Below are 18,076 nucleotides of genomic sequence, written 5' to 3' on the forward strand. Positions count from 1 at the left end.
AGGCTTAACAACCTAATTACTGGACTCAACACCTCTCCCTCCGGCTTTCTGACGGTTGATGCTTCCGTTATTTGCGAGTTGGAATTTTTTCCTGCTCGAATTAGCGCCCCTCCTCGTGTGCAGAAGCTTACAGGATTTCTTCCTCTCCCTCTGGCTTCCTAACGGTTGAGGCTTCCGTTATTTGCGAGTTAGAATTTTTTCCTTGCTCGAATTAGCGCCCCTCCTCGCGTGCAAAAGCCTACGGGATTTTTTCTCCTCCTTCCTGAAGCAATTGAAAATGGGTGATCGCATCTCTACAAAAGATGTTTCCGTTGTAGAAGATCGTCCTACTGCCCGTTCAGAAGGTTCCTAAGGCGACAAAAGCCGACGACGTCATCTCCACCATTACCGAAGACTCTTTCATCTCTTTTAGGAAAAAATTTCATTTTCCTAATGACTTGGTGATGAAGGTACCGACAAGATCTGAGCGTGCCTGCTTCCCTCCCCAAGGATATGTGATAGTGTACGAGTTTAGTTTGTGAGCGGGATTGTGATTTCTGCCGCCGCCTGAACTGCTCGATATCCTGACGGCTTGTGGATTGAGTTTGTCTCAATTCTCCTATCGGGCTATGTCAGTCGTAGTGGGTCTGATCGCATTCTTCAGAGACCATGGAGCGGTTTTTTTCTGTAGAATGCTTATCCCGGATGGGGCGTATCTATACTGACCCACAGGGTCGAATTTCCTTTAGATCCAAGTGGTTGGAAGTTCATACTCGGGATCCATCCAAAGATTGGATTAGAGATTATTTCTTCGTGCAGAATGATTGGGGCCTCCAAGAAAGGTGGGGAAAGTTGAGGGAGCTACCTATCCCTCTTCATATAGGAGCGGAGGACTTGTTGAGTATGTTGAAGGTTCCTGATATTGAAGCTCTTCATTATGAGATGCGCTCTCTTAGCGGATGCTTAGACGAGGAATTTTTATTCAAGGTGGGGCTATCCACTCATGCAGGGAGGTCGCACGCACAGAAATTGAAGATATCCGCAAAGGTCCCGGAGGTTCAAAAAACTCAATCCAGGCGACCTGAGGGCGAGGGAGATTCACATACGCCTAAGAAGAAAAAGTCGAATGGAGTTTTTGCAGTTGCTGGCAAGGGTCCTCGCTTTTCTCCATTCAGGATATACATTCCAGAGGATGTTCTGAAACATAAGTGTATAGGTCGTCGACGAGTCGAAGAGTTGGTGGGTTTACATTCTCTCCATTTCCATTGTATTTGCGTCTAATTTCGGGGATATACTTTTCACTTATTGATTCTTTTTTGAACAGTACCTTGAGTTGAACAAAATCTTGGATGATTGGAATGATGAGTTCGTGAAGGTCAAATACCTCCAGGGAGAATACAAGAAGAAATACGACGGTAGAGTGAAGGAAATGGAGACGGTGGAGAGTCAACTCGATCAATGCAGAACAGAATTAGCGAACAAGATCGCTTCAGCCTCTTCCCAGAATGAGCGGATGGATCGTTTGCATATTCAGTTGGTGGAGGCGGAGGCAACAAACAACCAACAACTAAAAAATATGCGAATCCTCGAGGCTGAGAATAAGCTCCTGAACAAGTTGTCAGAGAAGGTAGCTCAACTGTCACCATCTGCAGCCGTAGAGGAGTTCAAAAAATCTTACGCCTTTAAGATTTTATCGAGGATCAAGTCCAGGAAGCTCGCGAATATTTTTATGACGTGGAGGTGAAGGCTTTAGAAGCAGAGCTTATGCATGATGGCTTCATTAAAGGCTTTATGAAGGGTGTTCGTGCAGTGCAACGCAAGAACGGAGGGGAGATCGAGGGGTTGACTCCGAGCCAGGCTTCTGGTGATCCTTCTCCAGATTCTGGCGGTGAAGAATTTGAGAGTGATTTGCAAAAGATCTTCGCGTTGGAAGAGGACGACGATGATGATCTTGAGATTCTGTAGAGTTGTTTTGATGCTTTCTGTGTTGCTTTTGTTTTTGTTGCGACGATTGTTCATATGTTCATGTTGTTCGTGTGTTGTTATTTTTGAACGATGTACCTGATATTTGTGGGTTTATAAAAAGGATATTTTTCTTTTTCATATATGCTAGCTCGAATGCTAAGTCTTTTTGACTTGCATGAACACGAGGGATATTCGCTTTGGGATATTCTGACCTATCCGATGTTGTTAATCAAAGCACTTGCTTGATGATCTTAACCTGTGTGGAAGAGGTCGGACTAGATCCCCCTGGGATTAGTCGTCTATTGATTGAGATACAAAATTAGTTGTGTATTTCTCGAATCATAGAAAAAAGCTCGAATAAGAGGGACAATGCAATGGCAAAGCAATCATCACATTACTGTATTATATAAATAGTACGACAATTCCCTAGTAAACTTAGGGATACAAAAATAAGTGTTCTTCTACAACAACGTACAGAGATTGAAAAAACTCAAAAGAAAATACAATGCATAACTACAAAGCAAAACGAACGTCACGAACGACACTACACATAACAGATAGTAACATCAATCTTCTACTGATAGTACTTGCGAAGGTTGTCCACATTCCAAGTTCGGCGAAGCATCTTTCCGTTCGCATCTTTTAACTTGAAGGTCCCAGATTTGACCATAGCCTCTACCAAATAAGGACCTTCCCATAGGGGGGAGAGCTTATTGCGTTGAGGGCCTTTTCCAGCAGCTTCAAGGCTTCGCAGAACTAGATCTCCAATGAAAATAGTTTGAGGTTTTATCCTCCGATTGTAGTGACGAGCGATCCGTTGATGGTATGCAGCGACCCTGAGTGAGGCTACGTCCCTTGCCTCGGGGAGGAGGTCTAGATTCGTCCTGAGTTTCTCCTCATTTTTACTGAAGTCAAAGGTCTGAACTCTATTGCTCGGGACCCCTATATCCACAGGTATGACTGCTTCTGTGCCGAAACAGAGGTTAAACGGAGTCTCTCCTGTAGGTGTTCTGACTGTGGTGCGGTAAGCCCAGAGGACATTTTAGAGTTCTTCAACCCATTGCCCCCCTAGCCTTCCCTAGGCGTGTCTTCAATCATTTCAAAATTGTTCGATTTGTAACCTCTGTTTGCCCATTTGTTTGAGGATGGGCGATAGCTGTGTGGACGAGTTGAATGTGAAAGTCTTTACAAAAAGATGTAAATATTTTTCCAGTAAACTGAGTTCCATTGTCGGTGATGACCTTTGCTAGAATACCGAAGCGACAAATTATATTCTTCCATAAGAATTGTTTGGCATTTGCTTCAGTAATTTTTGCTTCCACCCATTTCGTAAAGTAGTCTACAGCTAGGATGATGAATTTTCGTTGTCCTGTGGCTATAGAGAAGGGCCCCATTATGTCGATTCTTCATTGGGCAAAAGGCCAGGGGCTTTGAAGTGATGCAAGTTCTAGAGCTGGAGTATGTGTGAGATTGGAATGCAATTAGCAGTTTATGCACTTTTGTGTAAACTCAAGTGCGTCCTGTTTCATTGTAGGCCAATAGAATGCCTGCCTCATGATTTTATAAGCCAAAGCTCTTCCTCCCAGATGCTCGCCACATACTCCTGAATGAACTTCTCAGAGTGCATAATCAGCTTCTGAAGGTGGGAGACACTTCAGATATGGCCTGGTGAAAGCGCGCTTATACAATTCACCACCAATGATGGTGAAATTTGCTGCTCATCTTCAAAGTCTTGTTGCAGTCATGGGTTCTTCAGGCAATACCCCATCTTGTAAGAAAGACAAAATGGGATTGATCCAAGACTCCTCCCTTGTTTCGTTGATCGATTGTATGACCCATGGACCTTGAATGCTGGGAAAGTGGATCTCCTCAACACACTTCCTCTTGTAGATGTCTCCTATTGCTGATGTTGCAAGCTTTGAAAGAGCATCTGCTCTTACATTTTGCTCTCGAAGAATATGTATGATCTGATATTTTCCTATTAGGGTTAAAAGCAGTTTTGCAATCCTGCAATATTGAGCCTGCTACGGATTGTGGATATCGAATTCTCCCTCTACTTGGGAAGCAACTAGCTGTGAATCGGTGTGGACTACCAGATTTCGCACTTCACAATCAATTGCTAGTTTTAGCCCAGCGATAAGAGCTTCATATTCTGTTATATTGTTTGTTGCCGGGAACTTGAGTCGCAGCCCATACTCAAGAGTAATCTCCTGCGGGGATATTAACAGAATTCCAGCTCCCGCACCAGAACTTCCCGATGATCCATCAACATACAACGTCCAAGGCGGAGGAGAAGGCAAAGTACTTGGTTGAACATCAGATGCCGGGATGGTGCATTCAACCACAAAATCTACGAGTGCTTGAGATTTTATATCGGGTCTAGGCAAGTATTGAATCCGATTTTTGCATAATACTTTTTAGCGGTAGGTTTGTGTAAACTCCTATTGAGTGGACTTGGAAGTAAGGACGTAGTTTCCTGGCAGAATAAACTAACGCCAATGTTGTCTTATCCGCTAAGGGATAACGCCCCTCCGTCTCAGATAGGATTTTACTGACATAGTAGACGGGGTGTTGCGTAGCATTTTCTTCCCGTACTAAGACTGAACTGATGGCTTGGGCCGAAATAGCTATGTATAAATACAACTTTTCTCCGGACGTCGGTTTAGAAAGTAGCGGCGGGGAAGCCAAATACTTTCGTAGCTGTTCGAAGGCTTCTTGGCATTCGTCCGTCCATTGAAAACCAGAGTTGCGGGCACCTCTGAGTATTTTGAAGAAAGGCATATATTTGTCTCCTGAACACGCCAGGAAACGTGACAATGCTGCAATTCTCCCGTTCAGCCTTTGGACTTCCTTGATGTTCTTAGGGGGCACCATATCTCTTAACGCCTTGATCTTTTCGGGATTGGCTTCAATTCCTCTGTGGGTTACCATAAAACCCAGAATTTTCTAGAAGCAACTCCGAAGGCGCATTTGGCAGGGTTGAGTCGCATATTGTAACGCCTCAGCAGCAGAAGCACTGCTCCAAGTCGGAGATATATTGAGACTTTTCGCGACTCTTTACCAACATGTCGTCGGGGTATACCTCCATGTTACGCCCAATAAGGGTTTTGAAAACCTTATTCATGAGGCGTTGGTAAGTTTCTCCAGCATTCTTGAGCCCGAAGGGCATTACCCGATAACAGTACAGTACTCTGTCTGTTTGAAATGCTGTTGCTTCTTAATCAGTCGGATTCATCTTGATTTGATTGTAACCGGAGTATGCGTCCATGAAACTCAACATATGATGCCCAGAAGTGGTATCGACTAACTGGTCGATGCGCGGAAGGGGAAAGCTATCTTTTGGGCAGGCCTTGTTGAGATCAGTATAATCTATGCACATTCTCCATGCATCGTTCCCCTTTCAAACCAAGACGACATTTTCCGGCCAATTAGGATGATGCACTTATCGTATGAATCCGACTTTCAAAAGTTTGTCTACCTCTTGTTCGATCGCCTGCTGACGATCTGGTGCAAAATTCCGTTTCTTCTGGATGATTGGTTTGTTTATCGAATTAACCTTAAGGGAATGTACAATTACTTCAGGGTCAATCCCGGGCATATCCGCCGGACTCCATGCAAAGATATCCTGATTTTCCTGTAGAAAATCTGTGAATATTTTCTTCTCGTCTTCTCAGAGAAGTGACCCAATTTACACCGTTTTTAGAGGATGTTCTTCAGAGATAGATACAGTGGTGATTTATTCTACTAGAGAGGCTCTCTGAGGTATGTCCTCGCTCCGGAGATCAAAATCCTCAATGTTTAGAGTATCGGTCGGTTGTGTTTTGACCTGCCTGAGATAGCAAGTTTGTGCTTCTTGTTGATCTCTGCATGCCACACTAACTCCCGTTGGAGTGTGGAACTTCAGCTTGAGGTGAGGGATAGAGGTGACAATCCCAAAAATTGATTGGAGTGGCCTTCCAAAGATAGCGTTGTAAGCCGATTCAGACTTTACAACAATGAACTGAACAGAGTGTGCGGATTGCCTGGGGAATTCTCCAAGTACAACTGGAAGACTAATTATACCTTATACTCGTACAGGTCGATTATCAAACCCGTACAGAGGGCCTGCAGCGGGCTGAAGTTTTTCTCTTGTGAGACCAATATTGAGGAAGGTAGAGTAGAACAGGACGTCCACAGAGCTGCCGTTGTCTACAATGATTCTCTTAACGTTGTAGCACGGGTCGCCTATGCCTGCATTAATAACAATAGGATCTTGGTGAGGGGTTTTTACTCCCTCCAAGTCGGAATCATCAAAGGTGATGGAGTGATCTACACGAGCTTTCTTAGGAGTTGAGTTTTGTCCACAGCCAAAAAGACTTTATCGGATAGCAGAGGGCCTCCAGCTATTGTCTTAATTTCTCCAACTGCGATTCGATTGTTTACCGGTGGCCTCTGGTGTCGTTCTTGCCCCCCAGCGGGACGAATTTCCTCTCGGGGAGGAGGATTCTGAATAAACTATCAGAGATAACCTTGGCGGATAAGCCTTTCAATCTCCTCCTTCAGTTGTCTGCAAGCTTCGGTAGTGTGACCATGACTACGATGGAAATGATAGTATTGGTCCTGATTTACTGTGTTCGGCTTCAAGGGATGTAGCCACTTTACCATATCCTGATCTCGTACAGCCATTAGCACATTTGCTCGAGATGTATTGAGATGAGTGTATTCTTTCTCTTGTCGAGGTTCTCGCCGTGGTAATGGAGGCCTCGGGGGTAGATTGTTCTTCCCTTGCTTCTTTCGTTGCGAGGAAGAATTATCCGTTCCTGGCGCTCCCTTGCGCTTTCCAATAGATTTTTCGAATTGTTTCCTATGGGCGTTTATAGCCTCATTCGCCGAGATTTGAGCTTCTACCCGGTGAATTAAATCGGCATATGATGGAACGGTGTCGTGCATAAGTGCTGAATAGAAGGGGCCAGGGCGAAGGCCTCCAAGGAAGACTCCCCTCAACAATTCAGGATCTACTCCTGGGATTTGTCGAGCTTCAGTGGATAATCGCTAAAAATACTCCTTTAAAGATTCTCCTTCGTTTTGGCGGATTCCAGCGAGGTAGGAGGAATCCTTAGCAATCTTTCGGTTGGCTACGAATTGCTCGACAAAAGCTTTTGCTAATTTCACAAATGAAGGGATCGTCCCTGATGGAAGCGAGTAGAACCATGTGCGAGCCTGTTCTTTGACAGTGACAGGAAAGACTTGGCAAAGGAGAGCGTCCGAAACTCGCTGAATGTGCATAATGGTTCTGTAGTGGTTGATATGCTCGTACGGGTCGGACGTCCCGTCGTAAGACTCGATGCTGGGTAACTTAAATCTAGCCATAATGGGATGTTGTAGTATGGCCTCAATTAGAGGTGATGATTCCTGAAAGTCTCTCTACCGGAGAGTTTGTCTCGCATCCCCTTGGGGGAATTCTTCCCTTACTAATTTTTGCAGTTCGTGACGCAGGGCGTCGTGAGGGAGCTCCGCTCCACGTGGTTGAGCAGAGTCTTCGGGGAGATCTGGGAGGATGCGAGGCTGTCGAAATTAAGGTGGAGGATGTGTAGAACTTGCCGTATCGGCAAGTTCATTATCCTGTCGAGACTGAGGAAATCTTCTAGGTGGGGGGAGATGAACTTCTGCTTGAAGATGCCCAAATTGGACATCCTCAACCCGTGGTGGATTCTGGGGGAGGAAAACTTCCTCCTGTTGTGCTAATGCCGGCTGTCGATTCTCCCGTAGGAGTTGAAGAATCTCATTCTGAGATTCCTCCATTTTTCGGATTCTTTCTTCCAAAGAAGGTCCTGAGGTCCTTTCGCCGGCAGCATTTTGCCCACTAGGATGCAAAGATGATGACATTGGTCGTCTGTGGTTAATAGACGAATTTCTGGACTGACGAGAGTTGGAGCGAGAAGCTCCAACCAAACGACTACTGCGCCTATTCACCATCGTAGCAGTACTCGAAATAGTGGGATAGTGTTCCCCACAGACGGCGCCAAACTGTTGCGTGCTAGGAAATACGCGGCGGTAGAGTTTGTAAATTCGCGTCCGAGCGTTGCACATAAATATAACACACAAACAGGAAGATAAAAGAACACCGGGATTTGTACGTGGAAAACCCAAAAAGGGAAAAACCACGGGGCCTTGCCCAGTTGTAAAATTCCACTAGCGCTTTTGTAAATTACAAGAAACAGATTCGTCCCGCAAATTGGGACGATCAGATTACAACTTGAAGTAAATTTACAAAGTTTGCAGAATCCCGTCGTTTCCTGAAAATTCAGCAAAATTCCGGCGTATTCAGGAGGCGGGAAGATCTCCGGCGGTGGTCGACGAGGAAAGATTACAACTTGAAGTAAATTTACTAAGTTGCAGAATCCCGTTGTTTCCTGAAAATCCGGCAGAGTTCCGAAGTATTCAGGCGGCGGGAAGATCTACGGCGGTGGTCGAGGAGGAGAGGAATCACCTTTTCCCCTTTTCCTTCTTCTTCTTCTCTCTCTTCACTTGAGTCCCCTTGGTGTAGAATGAGGTATCTATTTATAGTTTTTTCTGGACTGACATAGCCCGTAAATAGGCGTGAGATCAGGGGCGAATTGGGAGTGTTTTGAATGGACGGCCGATATCGAATCCTTTGATCATGCACCGTTCGTTGGGCATTTGAAGACCTTAATGATGTCGGAATTCGGCCATCTTGGGCTCGTTGGATTCGTCTCGTCAAGCCGTTCGATTCGAGTATAAGCTCGTCAAAATCGGAGACCGTTTGGTAACTCAAATTGCGGTTTGAACCTTCCAATAGTGCTTCAGGTCCTTGATTCGAACCCATTTGGACTCGGATTGGGTCGAATTTGGTGTCATTGGATTCGTATTTCCGAGACGCTCAATTTGACTGTAAGCTCGCTGAAATCGGAGTTAGGGAGCTCCCAAAAATAATTTTTGAAATTTCCAACTAGCTTTTGCCTCGAGATTCGTGCCTAATCAAGATAATTTTGTGATGCCATATCAATTATATTAAAATAAATTTTGATGGATTAGGGGGTTTGGGGTTTAGGAACACAATTGAAAGTCTAAGGCCCCCCATTTGATTGCATTGAGTTGCAAATCTATGTTCTAAAACTAATAAAATTTGTTAGCTCCACTATTTAGTTTAGTTGGATATAGGTAGAAAATATTATCTTTAAAGTAAATAAATTCTATAGAGTTTTGCATTTTATTTGAGACGACTTTATTACTGCTTTGTAAAACAAGTTTTTGGTACAAAATTTATTTAAGTGGCCTTAGGCTTCATTTGGGACGAATATCTTACTGCTTCTTAAAGCAGATTTCTAATACAAAAATTTTAATTGTTGTATCAAAAAGCTATTTTATGAAGCAGTAAAAAAACCGTCCCAAACAAAATCTTAATTTCACACAAGAAATACAAATTGAGACAAAAATGATATATCATATCATCATTATTCAAAATATGTTCAATCTACAAGTAACAAAATGATACCTTAGCTATAGCTCATACCAATTTTATTTAACCAAAAAAAAAAAACTCACAATGGAAGATGCTATAACTACCATGTAGAAATAAAACATCCAGAGCAAGTTTTATTTAACCCAAAAAAAAAAAACTCACAATTTTCTTTAACCAAAAAAAAAAAACTCACAATGCTTCCTGAATGAAAAGATCTGCAAATTATGCATGCAGCAAAATTCGTGTAAAGAATTACAATCAATATAAACATATTTCTTTATAAAAACTATAACACCTAAGTATATGGATTGATAAGAAAAGAAAAACTAGTTCTAAACTATATGGCTTCATCGCATATTCTCATGACATTTCCCTTGAACATCTTAAAGATATTCAGGAGAAAAAATTGTTTGGAAAATTTTGTAAACAAAATATGGTAAAAGGGCAATGATCACAGCAGCTGAAGTGACAATCCAGTAAATTGGACTAGGAGCTGCAGCTTCCAGGAACACCCAGTACGCTGATGTAGAAATAAAAGGAGGAAAGAGTCCATAGATGACCAAAAAGACATACCAGAAAGAGATACTGCCCCAAATAAAAAGGTGCTGGATCCAGGTGAAGTAGTTCAGGTAGAGAGCTAACTGGCAGTTCACAGTCCAGATCACACAGGTGTACATGGTGAGACCAAGCATATCAAGTCCTCCGACCCGCCCATCCACCCGGAAGGCCTGGTCAAGGATGGCGCTTGAAGTGAAATAGTATATTATGATGGAGCTGAAGACTCCATTAATCATCCAGCCGAGAATGCGAGGCCAGCTGAATAGAATGTTCTGCACTCCATCCTGGTGCATCAGCGGGTACTGCATGGTAATAGAACAAGGCAAGAAAATTTTACACAAGTTTGGTTTAAAATTTGTGTTGGTTGGATTCATTAAACATTTATAATTGATCAAAATTGGATAACATGACTCTATCTACTCATATAAGAGAGACTTATGCTTCATTTGAAATGACTTTCTTATTGCTTCTTAAAGTAACTTTTTAGTATAAAGATTAAAATTTTTGTACTAGAAAGCTGTTTTAAGAAGCACTAAGAAAGCCGTCCCAAACGAAACCTTAGGCTTTGTTTGGGATGGCTTTCTTACTACTTCTTAAAGTAACTTTCTAGTAAAAAAAAATAATAATAATTTTTATACTTAAAAGCTGCTTTAAGAAACAATACGAAAGCCGTCCCAAACGCAGCCTTAAATTATAATGGAAATAGAATAGCCAGTTGCAAGTTATAAATTATCAAAATTTGATAACATGTATTGATTCTCCCTACACTGCAGATGAATATAACTATGAAAGAATAACCAGTGCAATGATTAAGTGCATACCTTCAGGCAGAGCCGTGAGGAGACATCCTTATCAAATACGCCAAGAGCAATCACTGGAAGTGAGGTGAAGACAACATTGTAGAAGGCAATGTACCAGTCATTGTATGCAGGTTGTGCAGTGAAAGAAGTATGAACCTCAAAGCAGAACAGGGTAAAGCCAAACGTAATGTTCTTGTAGAAAAAATAGCAAATCTGTTCAAGTAATGCCACAAGTAAACTTAAGTCGATTGCAGTACGAAATTCCAACAGTTTCAATGGTCAGTGGACTGCTGTTTCTACTAGTTTCCTTGATTGAAGCTATATAAGGTATACAATTTACACTAAAAATATAAATTAACGGACAGAAAAAGCTATCATTCCAGCGAAAAGATTTAGTAACTAAAGACTAAAAAATCATCATAACTCTCCAAATCATAATTTTAAATCTATTTAAATCTAAAGCTACATATCTATGCATCTTCTTAGAGGTAGCTATAATTAACTTTTTTTTTTCTTCGATTTCGATCAATTTAGAACATATCCTTATTTTGTGTATTATACGCTTCTAAAGGAAGTTCTTCTCTAACACTCCCAATTATTAATTTCTCAAAATATCATTTTAACATTTTATTGATGCCTTCATCTTCAACTCAAATCATATTATATTTTATTACTAACCCATATAATTAGATCAAAATCCCTAGATCAATTATCTCGTCTTAATTATTTTATATATCTCTTTTTGTTCATCCGTAATAACTAGTTTATTATAAAAAAGACCATAATTAGTAGCTTTTTGACACTCTTAGAAATAGCACGATCGAACAAGGAGATATCCATCTTTCCCCAGAAATACACCATATAGACCCGCCAAAAGAAATTGGTATACCAGAGTGTAAGCTTGAAAACACAATGCTTCAAACAAAATCAAAATTAGGAAGGATTCATTTCTTGTTGACTGAGGCACCAACTAATAGGAAAACATATGTCTCCTATACTAGATCTAATATTTGCTTCCTTATTAGTGTTAGACAGATTAAGAACAACTCTACAAAGAAGCATCTTAATGTTAGACACAAAATACAAAGGAATATTAAAAAGGCACCTGAAAAAGGGTTATTTTTCATAAGAATTACAAACACAAGCACAAAAATCTTCAGCGGTGTTGAATGAGACTAGCCTAAATCCACATCTGATTATTGCTTAGCGAAAATATAATCATACGTAGAAGTAAAAGAAAAAGTTTGTTGTCGCTCAAAATAGTGTTGGAAGTTGAATTCAAGGCGACGGCCAGCAAACCCCATACGTTCAACCTGCCAGCAGGCCCCATACATTCAGCCCGCCAGCTTGCAACATTCATTTTGTTGTCAACTATCTATTGCCTTGGCTATCAAGCCATAGCTGATATGCCTTGATGTTGCCAGCCAGGAACTTATTTGTTAATGAGAAATTAATTGAAAATTATTGCATTCAATACATACTCTAATGTAATTGATTAGTTTAATTCATCCCTATTTTTCTCTCCTTCCTAGTGCCAGTTATGGCCTATTTTTATCTCTTAGTTTTCTTTCTATTCTAAGCCGAAGATACTGTATCTCCTCTAAATCATGTATCCCTTCTACTTATTCGAATATGAAAAAAATGTAATATCTTTAGCACATTTTTCAACAGAAATATAATGATATTAATAAAAAAATGGCATTTGCCAATCTCATGATGAAAAGGAAAAGGGAGATGCAATACCATGGCAGCAATCCGCCTGTAACACCAATGCCCATGAACAAGTAGTAAACGCTCCAAATAACGAAATTGAGCAATTGCAAAATCACTAGACATTACAGCCTGAAATTTTAAAAGCACGTTGTGAATAATAATGGGGCAGGTGATAAAAAATCAAGTATGATACTCATCAAGAACTTGCAATCAGGCCAGGTAGAATCTTGTAATTAGTTCAGATGTTGAATGCATTTAGTATACCAAGGTCAGCCAAAATATTGACATTAAAAAACTTCTAGACAGTGTAATAGCTTGTTTTTCATGATGGCGTTCAATTTGACTTTTTTATGGTACTATATTGGTAAGCAGAATATGATAACAGTTTCTAAAGCTTGATTTAAAAAAGAACAAAATAGTATTAGCAAGGCCATATATGAAGATATGAAATACTTAATGAAGCATAATTATCGTCTTAATTGATGTATCAATAAATGGAAGGAATAAGAAGAAAACATCTATTCCTAGAAATAGAAACTAAATAAGAAATGCAAATGACTTCTCATAAAGCATAAGATTCAGGCCTTGTTTGGTTCCCCCCGACATTTTTTTGTTCTTAAATGGAGGTATTACAACGGAGAAGTAGATTTTTTTTTTTTCAAATCGGCAAAAATACGGAGGTGTAGCAAAAGGTATTTTGGAAAAAAAGCATAAACAAACAGTAAAATAATAATTTTTTCACCGTTTGAAATCAAAAACGGAGAAATTCTGGCCAACCAAATGAGGCCTCAGTCAGCGCAAGGACCCAAATGAATTCGCTAATTAGCATAGGAAGAAATGAAAGCTTGAATCTGCCCGTAGGTTAGAAGGTTGATTCCAGTATAAATGAGTATGTAGAGCTTTTGAGGTAAAAGGGCTTATGGTGTAGGCCACATGTTGTGTACATCCATAATCTACACTTACTATTCAAACTTCAAAAAAATTGGTTAACAAACTATCAAGTAAGAAAAGCTTAACTTACCTGAGGCAACAGCTTATGACTTTCCCATGATAATGAATAGGCCAGATAATACCCAAAAAAAATAAAGAAAAATGAATATCATTTGTTGAAGGGTAAAAAACCTGCATCCCCTCAACTCCACTAATGCCCACACCAACATCAGCCTCCTGAAGCATTCCAACATCATTTGCACCGTCACCAATTGCAAGTGTTGTTTTCTTTGTAGTTCTTTTAACTAATCTGGCAACCTGAAAGATTTCAATTTTCATTTAGATATGCTGAACGTCTCAAAGAATGAGAACGTAAAGGAAGAAAAATAAAATTAAGAAGAAACCTTATGGCTAGAAGGATGAATCAAGCACCCCAGTGGATGGCAAAAAAAACAAACCATAATTTATATTCAATCATCAGCCATCTGAATTATTTCCTAAGACGTACTATTTAAGTAGTGTCAAATCCAAGGACTTTCAAACGCTGCTAAATTTAAATAATGACAAGCATAGTTAAAATAATAAATGACCAATTTACTCCTCATAATTGATGAAATAACAACTAAGAACAAATGACTTGAAACAGTTGACAAAATATGATAATAGCAACATAAATAAGACTCAATACTAATAATAGATATTCAATATCTTGCAAAACAAAAATTCCCTTTAGTTTGCAAAGGACTCTGTGGGCTAAAAAAATTCACGTTTGGCTCTGCTAAGAATTTTGTTCCAGGTCAAATTTTTAGAAGGTATATTAGAATACATATAAAACACTATTGAGAGATTTTATCCTTATTTCACAAAAACTTTATGACTTGATTATGAGTTTCCCATGAGCGCAAGTCCTTATAATAAATTATCCCTTCCATTGATGAGAAATTTTTTTTGATTGAGGCTAGTTGTTAGATAGATGTTAGACTCTTAATGTATAGTAGCAACAATTTTGATTTCAAAATTGAGAAAAAAATCTAGTTGTTCTTAAGGCATATGGTAGGAGAATAATGATGACTCAATCAACATCTCATAATTTGTCTACTTAATTTGCAGAGGTAATTAATCAAACTAACCGAAGGGTCCTTGCCGGCAGGCATAAGGTTTGTGATCTTTTAGACATAAGATAGATGTTTGTCTTAAGGAAAAATTTTAATTCGATCTTCACTACAATAAAGCTTTGTGGGATTAAGTGCACCATATGGTTCACAACTCAAAACATTAAGTCATTGGAGAACATTTGGACTACAGTCATAACCGTAATATAGTTGTTGTTTTGCGAGAAAACTACTCAGTTAGAAGGCCCTAATCAAAACCTTTATTTATGATCATAACTATTACTTAGTAGTGTCATTTGGTGGAAAAACTATCCATTTAAATGAGATGAGCAACATCCTTCCTGACATAAGATCGATCCTCTAGGAGTGATCATAGACATACTCTCGATATGACATTTGCTTTTCGTGAGCTGAGGTTACCTTAAATTTGTCACCCCTACCAAAATATTGCAGAGGGTAGAATAATTATTATTTTAAGCTTCGGGATGATAGATTTTGCATGAATATTTTCAAAATTTTATTTTTTGATTGGATTTTTTAATTTTATCAAGGGTCAACATGCTTTGATTTAAGATTTGGAAGCATTTTAGTGATAAGATTCTTCTCGAGTTGAGATTGTCTATCAACATGACAATCATTAGAATTAAGGTTTAAATCTTGTCAACTATAATTTTTAAGATGTGAAAGATCACAATTGCAACATGGGAGTTACGATGTTATCCTATAGGTAGGGTAGCCCACTCAAAGAGTGTGGGCTAATTCTTTTGAATTTTAAATTGTTAAAAGATAAAAAGGGTTTGAATTTCTTTAAGATGGTTGCAATGTTCTCAAGACATTTGCATGCTCTTTACAGCTATTGCACACTTCTCAAGGTATGTTGAATTTAAGTTCACTTTATTTTTAGTCCATGCAACATGCTCAAATTATCAAATTTACACATTTCAAACTTTTAAGTTCAACACATTTGCCAAAGCACATATGGACAAAATTATTTTCGGTGATTTTATATGTCATGCACACCTTTCAATGTATCCACATAATGCGCTTACATATTTCATGATGCAATTACACATTTTTTAATACAATTGTATGGTGCACTTACATATTTTTAATGCATTTATACAATGTAATTGCACACTTTTTCAATACATTTGAACGAAGTACCTACAAACTTGGCAATGCACTAGCACGCTTGTCAATAAACGTGCATGAAACACTTGTAGTCTTGCATGCTTGTCAATATATTTGATAAAGCACTTGCACATTTTTAATAGGCATGCATGATTTCCATTACACACTTTTCAAGGCATTTGCATGATTGAGGTGTTTGCATGACTTTTGAGGTCTTACGTTTGAGCTGAATATTGCCTTACAAAGCACGTGCAAAACAAAAAATTATCTAGATAAAATTATTTACACGAGTGTTTGCAATGGGACTTAAATTATCAAGATTTGAAATGTTTGCATGAATATCACATCATTAATATGCGTGCAGAGTTCCATTTTGAGTTCAAAAAATCATCTTCTATCAACTTACGTGTATGAATTGCAAACCCATTGGTGAATGTTATAAATCAAAACTTTCATTCTTCCAAAAAATGACATAATTTTCATCTTTATATGAATGTAATTTTGTTGTGGTGAGCTTTGCATACGAATCAAATTTCTTTCTATAAATAGGGATCATTGTAGTTCATTTTCATTGCTTGATTCCTTTTATTGAGTGTTTAAGGTCCTGAGGGCTTTAGGTGTTTGATTAAAGTAAAAGACTTTTTTGTTCTTGGCCATAGGTCCCGTAAATCCTTTATTCATTTAAATGTTCATTTTTTTCCACTTTTTTTTTTCAATGTCATAATTGTTCAACAAGTTTTATGCTGACTGTTAACTACCTAATGTAATACTCAACTTTTCTCAGTCAAGGCTGGGGACAGGCAATTACTGTTAAAATTTTAAGAGAATAAGGAGAATTTTCATATGATATTGTTGATTTAGAGAAAGCATATAATAAAGTTCCAAAAGAAGGGCTCTAGAGAGTTTTAAAAATGAAAGGAGTTAATAATGCTTATATTCAAGTCATTAAGGATATGCACGAAGGACTTGTTACTTGTGTTCAAACACAAGATGATTTGACCAAGTGTTTTCCTATTTCAGTTGGATTACATCAAAGATCTAGTTTAACCCCATATCATTTTGCATTAGTCATGGATGTTCTTACTAGACAATTGTTGTACCCTGGTGTATGCTATTTTATGATGATATTCTTCTTCTTGATAACACTACAAAAAGAGTTGAAGGAGAACTTCAATTATAGAGGTCAACCTTAGAGTCTAAAAGTTTTCATGAGTAAATCTAAAACCGAATACATGAAGTGCAATTTTAGTAGTAATAGATCAAGTGGGTGAATTGTGACTTTGGGTGATCAAGTCATTTAAAAGAGTACACATTTTAGATTTATCGGGTCTAATGTTCAAAATGATAGTGAAATAGATGGGTAGCATAATTCAAGTTGGATGGTTGAAGTGCAAGTTGGATGGTTGAAGTGGAGGAATGCATCATGTTTGTTGTGTGATGGAAAGGTATCTGTCAAACTTAAGGAAAAATTCTATAAGATAATGGTGAGACCTGCAATGCTTTATGGCGCAAAATGTTGGCCATTAAAAGAGAAGCATAAAATTAAGTGTTGAGGAGATGAGGATGCTTAGGTGGATGAGTGGCTTTACTCTTAGAGACAAAATGTGAAATGAATATATACGTGAAAAAGTTGGAGTAACTCCAGTATTAGATAATATTAGAGATAGTCGTCTTAGATGATTTGTTCACATAAAATGTTGGTCTTTCGATAACTAAATTAGGAGTAGATGAATTAGATTTGGTCATGTTAAGAAAGATAGAGGTAGATCTAAAAGGACTTGATTAGAAAGTATTTAAAATGATATTTTTTTATTGGATTTAAATGAGATTTTTTTTTTCATATTGTAGTATTTTACTGTAGATTTTAATGAGAATTTGACACTTAGAGGACAATAAGATTCATGTAGCCGAACCCACATAGTGGGATAAAGGCTTGATGTTGTTTTTTCCCCACAATTTGGTTTATGACTTTTTAGGATGTTTGGACATGTTCATTTCTTTTATTTTATTAGTTCATTTAGTTGTGTTCATATTCAAGTTGGTTCTATTGTTTGTCTCATGTAGGTTCATTCATTGGTCATTTTAGCAACCTTTGGACATTTCTCCTGCATATGGGGCATTTACTGAACCTTCCCACTATACCTGTTAACGGCGAATGGCGCACCATGGCGCAAAGGTTCATTTGGAGCCATGGCGCATAGCGCACAGCGCGGCGCGCGCTACTTTGAACATGGCGCAAGCTATATAAAAATTATAAAATAATAAGCATGAATATGAAATATTATTAAAAATGAAAGACAAACTATCATAATAATAAAAGACAACCATAACATATATAAGTTCGACTAAGTAACATTCGAATATCTCATAATTCAAATACTACAATCTTTTTTTTAAAAGATCAAATAAGAATTTAATCTACTCTT

General features: G+C 38.7%; 1 protein-coding gene across 3 annotated transcripts in view; it reads right to left on the bottom strand.

The window, feature by feature from the left end:
• Positions 1-9,608: 9,608 nt before the first annotated feature.
• LOC110095108 (probable phospholipid-transporting ATPase 8) overlaps positions 9,609-18,076 on the bottom strand; it is a 45,207-nt gene continuing 36,739 nt past the window's right edge. Inside the window, exons 8-11 of one of the 3 annotated variants that reach the window (XM_020820505.2) lie at positions 13,600-13,725; positions 12,508-12,606; positions 10,786-10,977; positions 9,609-10,266 (exon numbers count right to left, since the gene is read on the bottom strand). In XM_020820505.2, coding sequence (XP_020676164.1) covers positions 9,790-10,266; positions 10,786-10,977; positions 12,508-12,606; positions 13,600-13,725 — 894 coding nt within the window. In that variant the 3' untranslated portion in view covers positions 9,609-9,789. Of the gene's footprint in view, positions 10,267-10,785; positions 10,978-12,507; positions 12,607-13,498; positions 13,726-18,076 lie in introns of those variants that run through there. The other 2 variants (XR_003702076.1, XR_003702075.1) reach the window with 2 other exon arrangements.

This window comes from Dendrobium catenatum, unplaced genomic scaffold (genome assembly GCF_001605985.2).
Source record: "Dendrobium catenatum unplaced genomic scaffold, ASM160598v2 fragScaff_scaffold_1119, whole genome shotgun sequence".
In the NCBI taxonomy this organism is placed as follows: Eukaryota; Viridiplantae; Streptophyta; class Magnoliopsida; order Asparagales; family Orchidaceae; genus Dendrobium; species Dendrobium catenatum.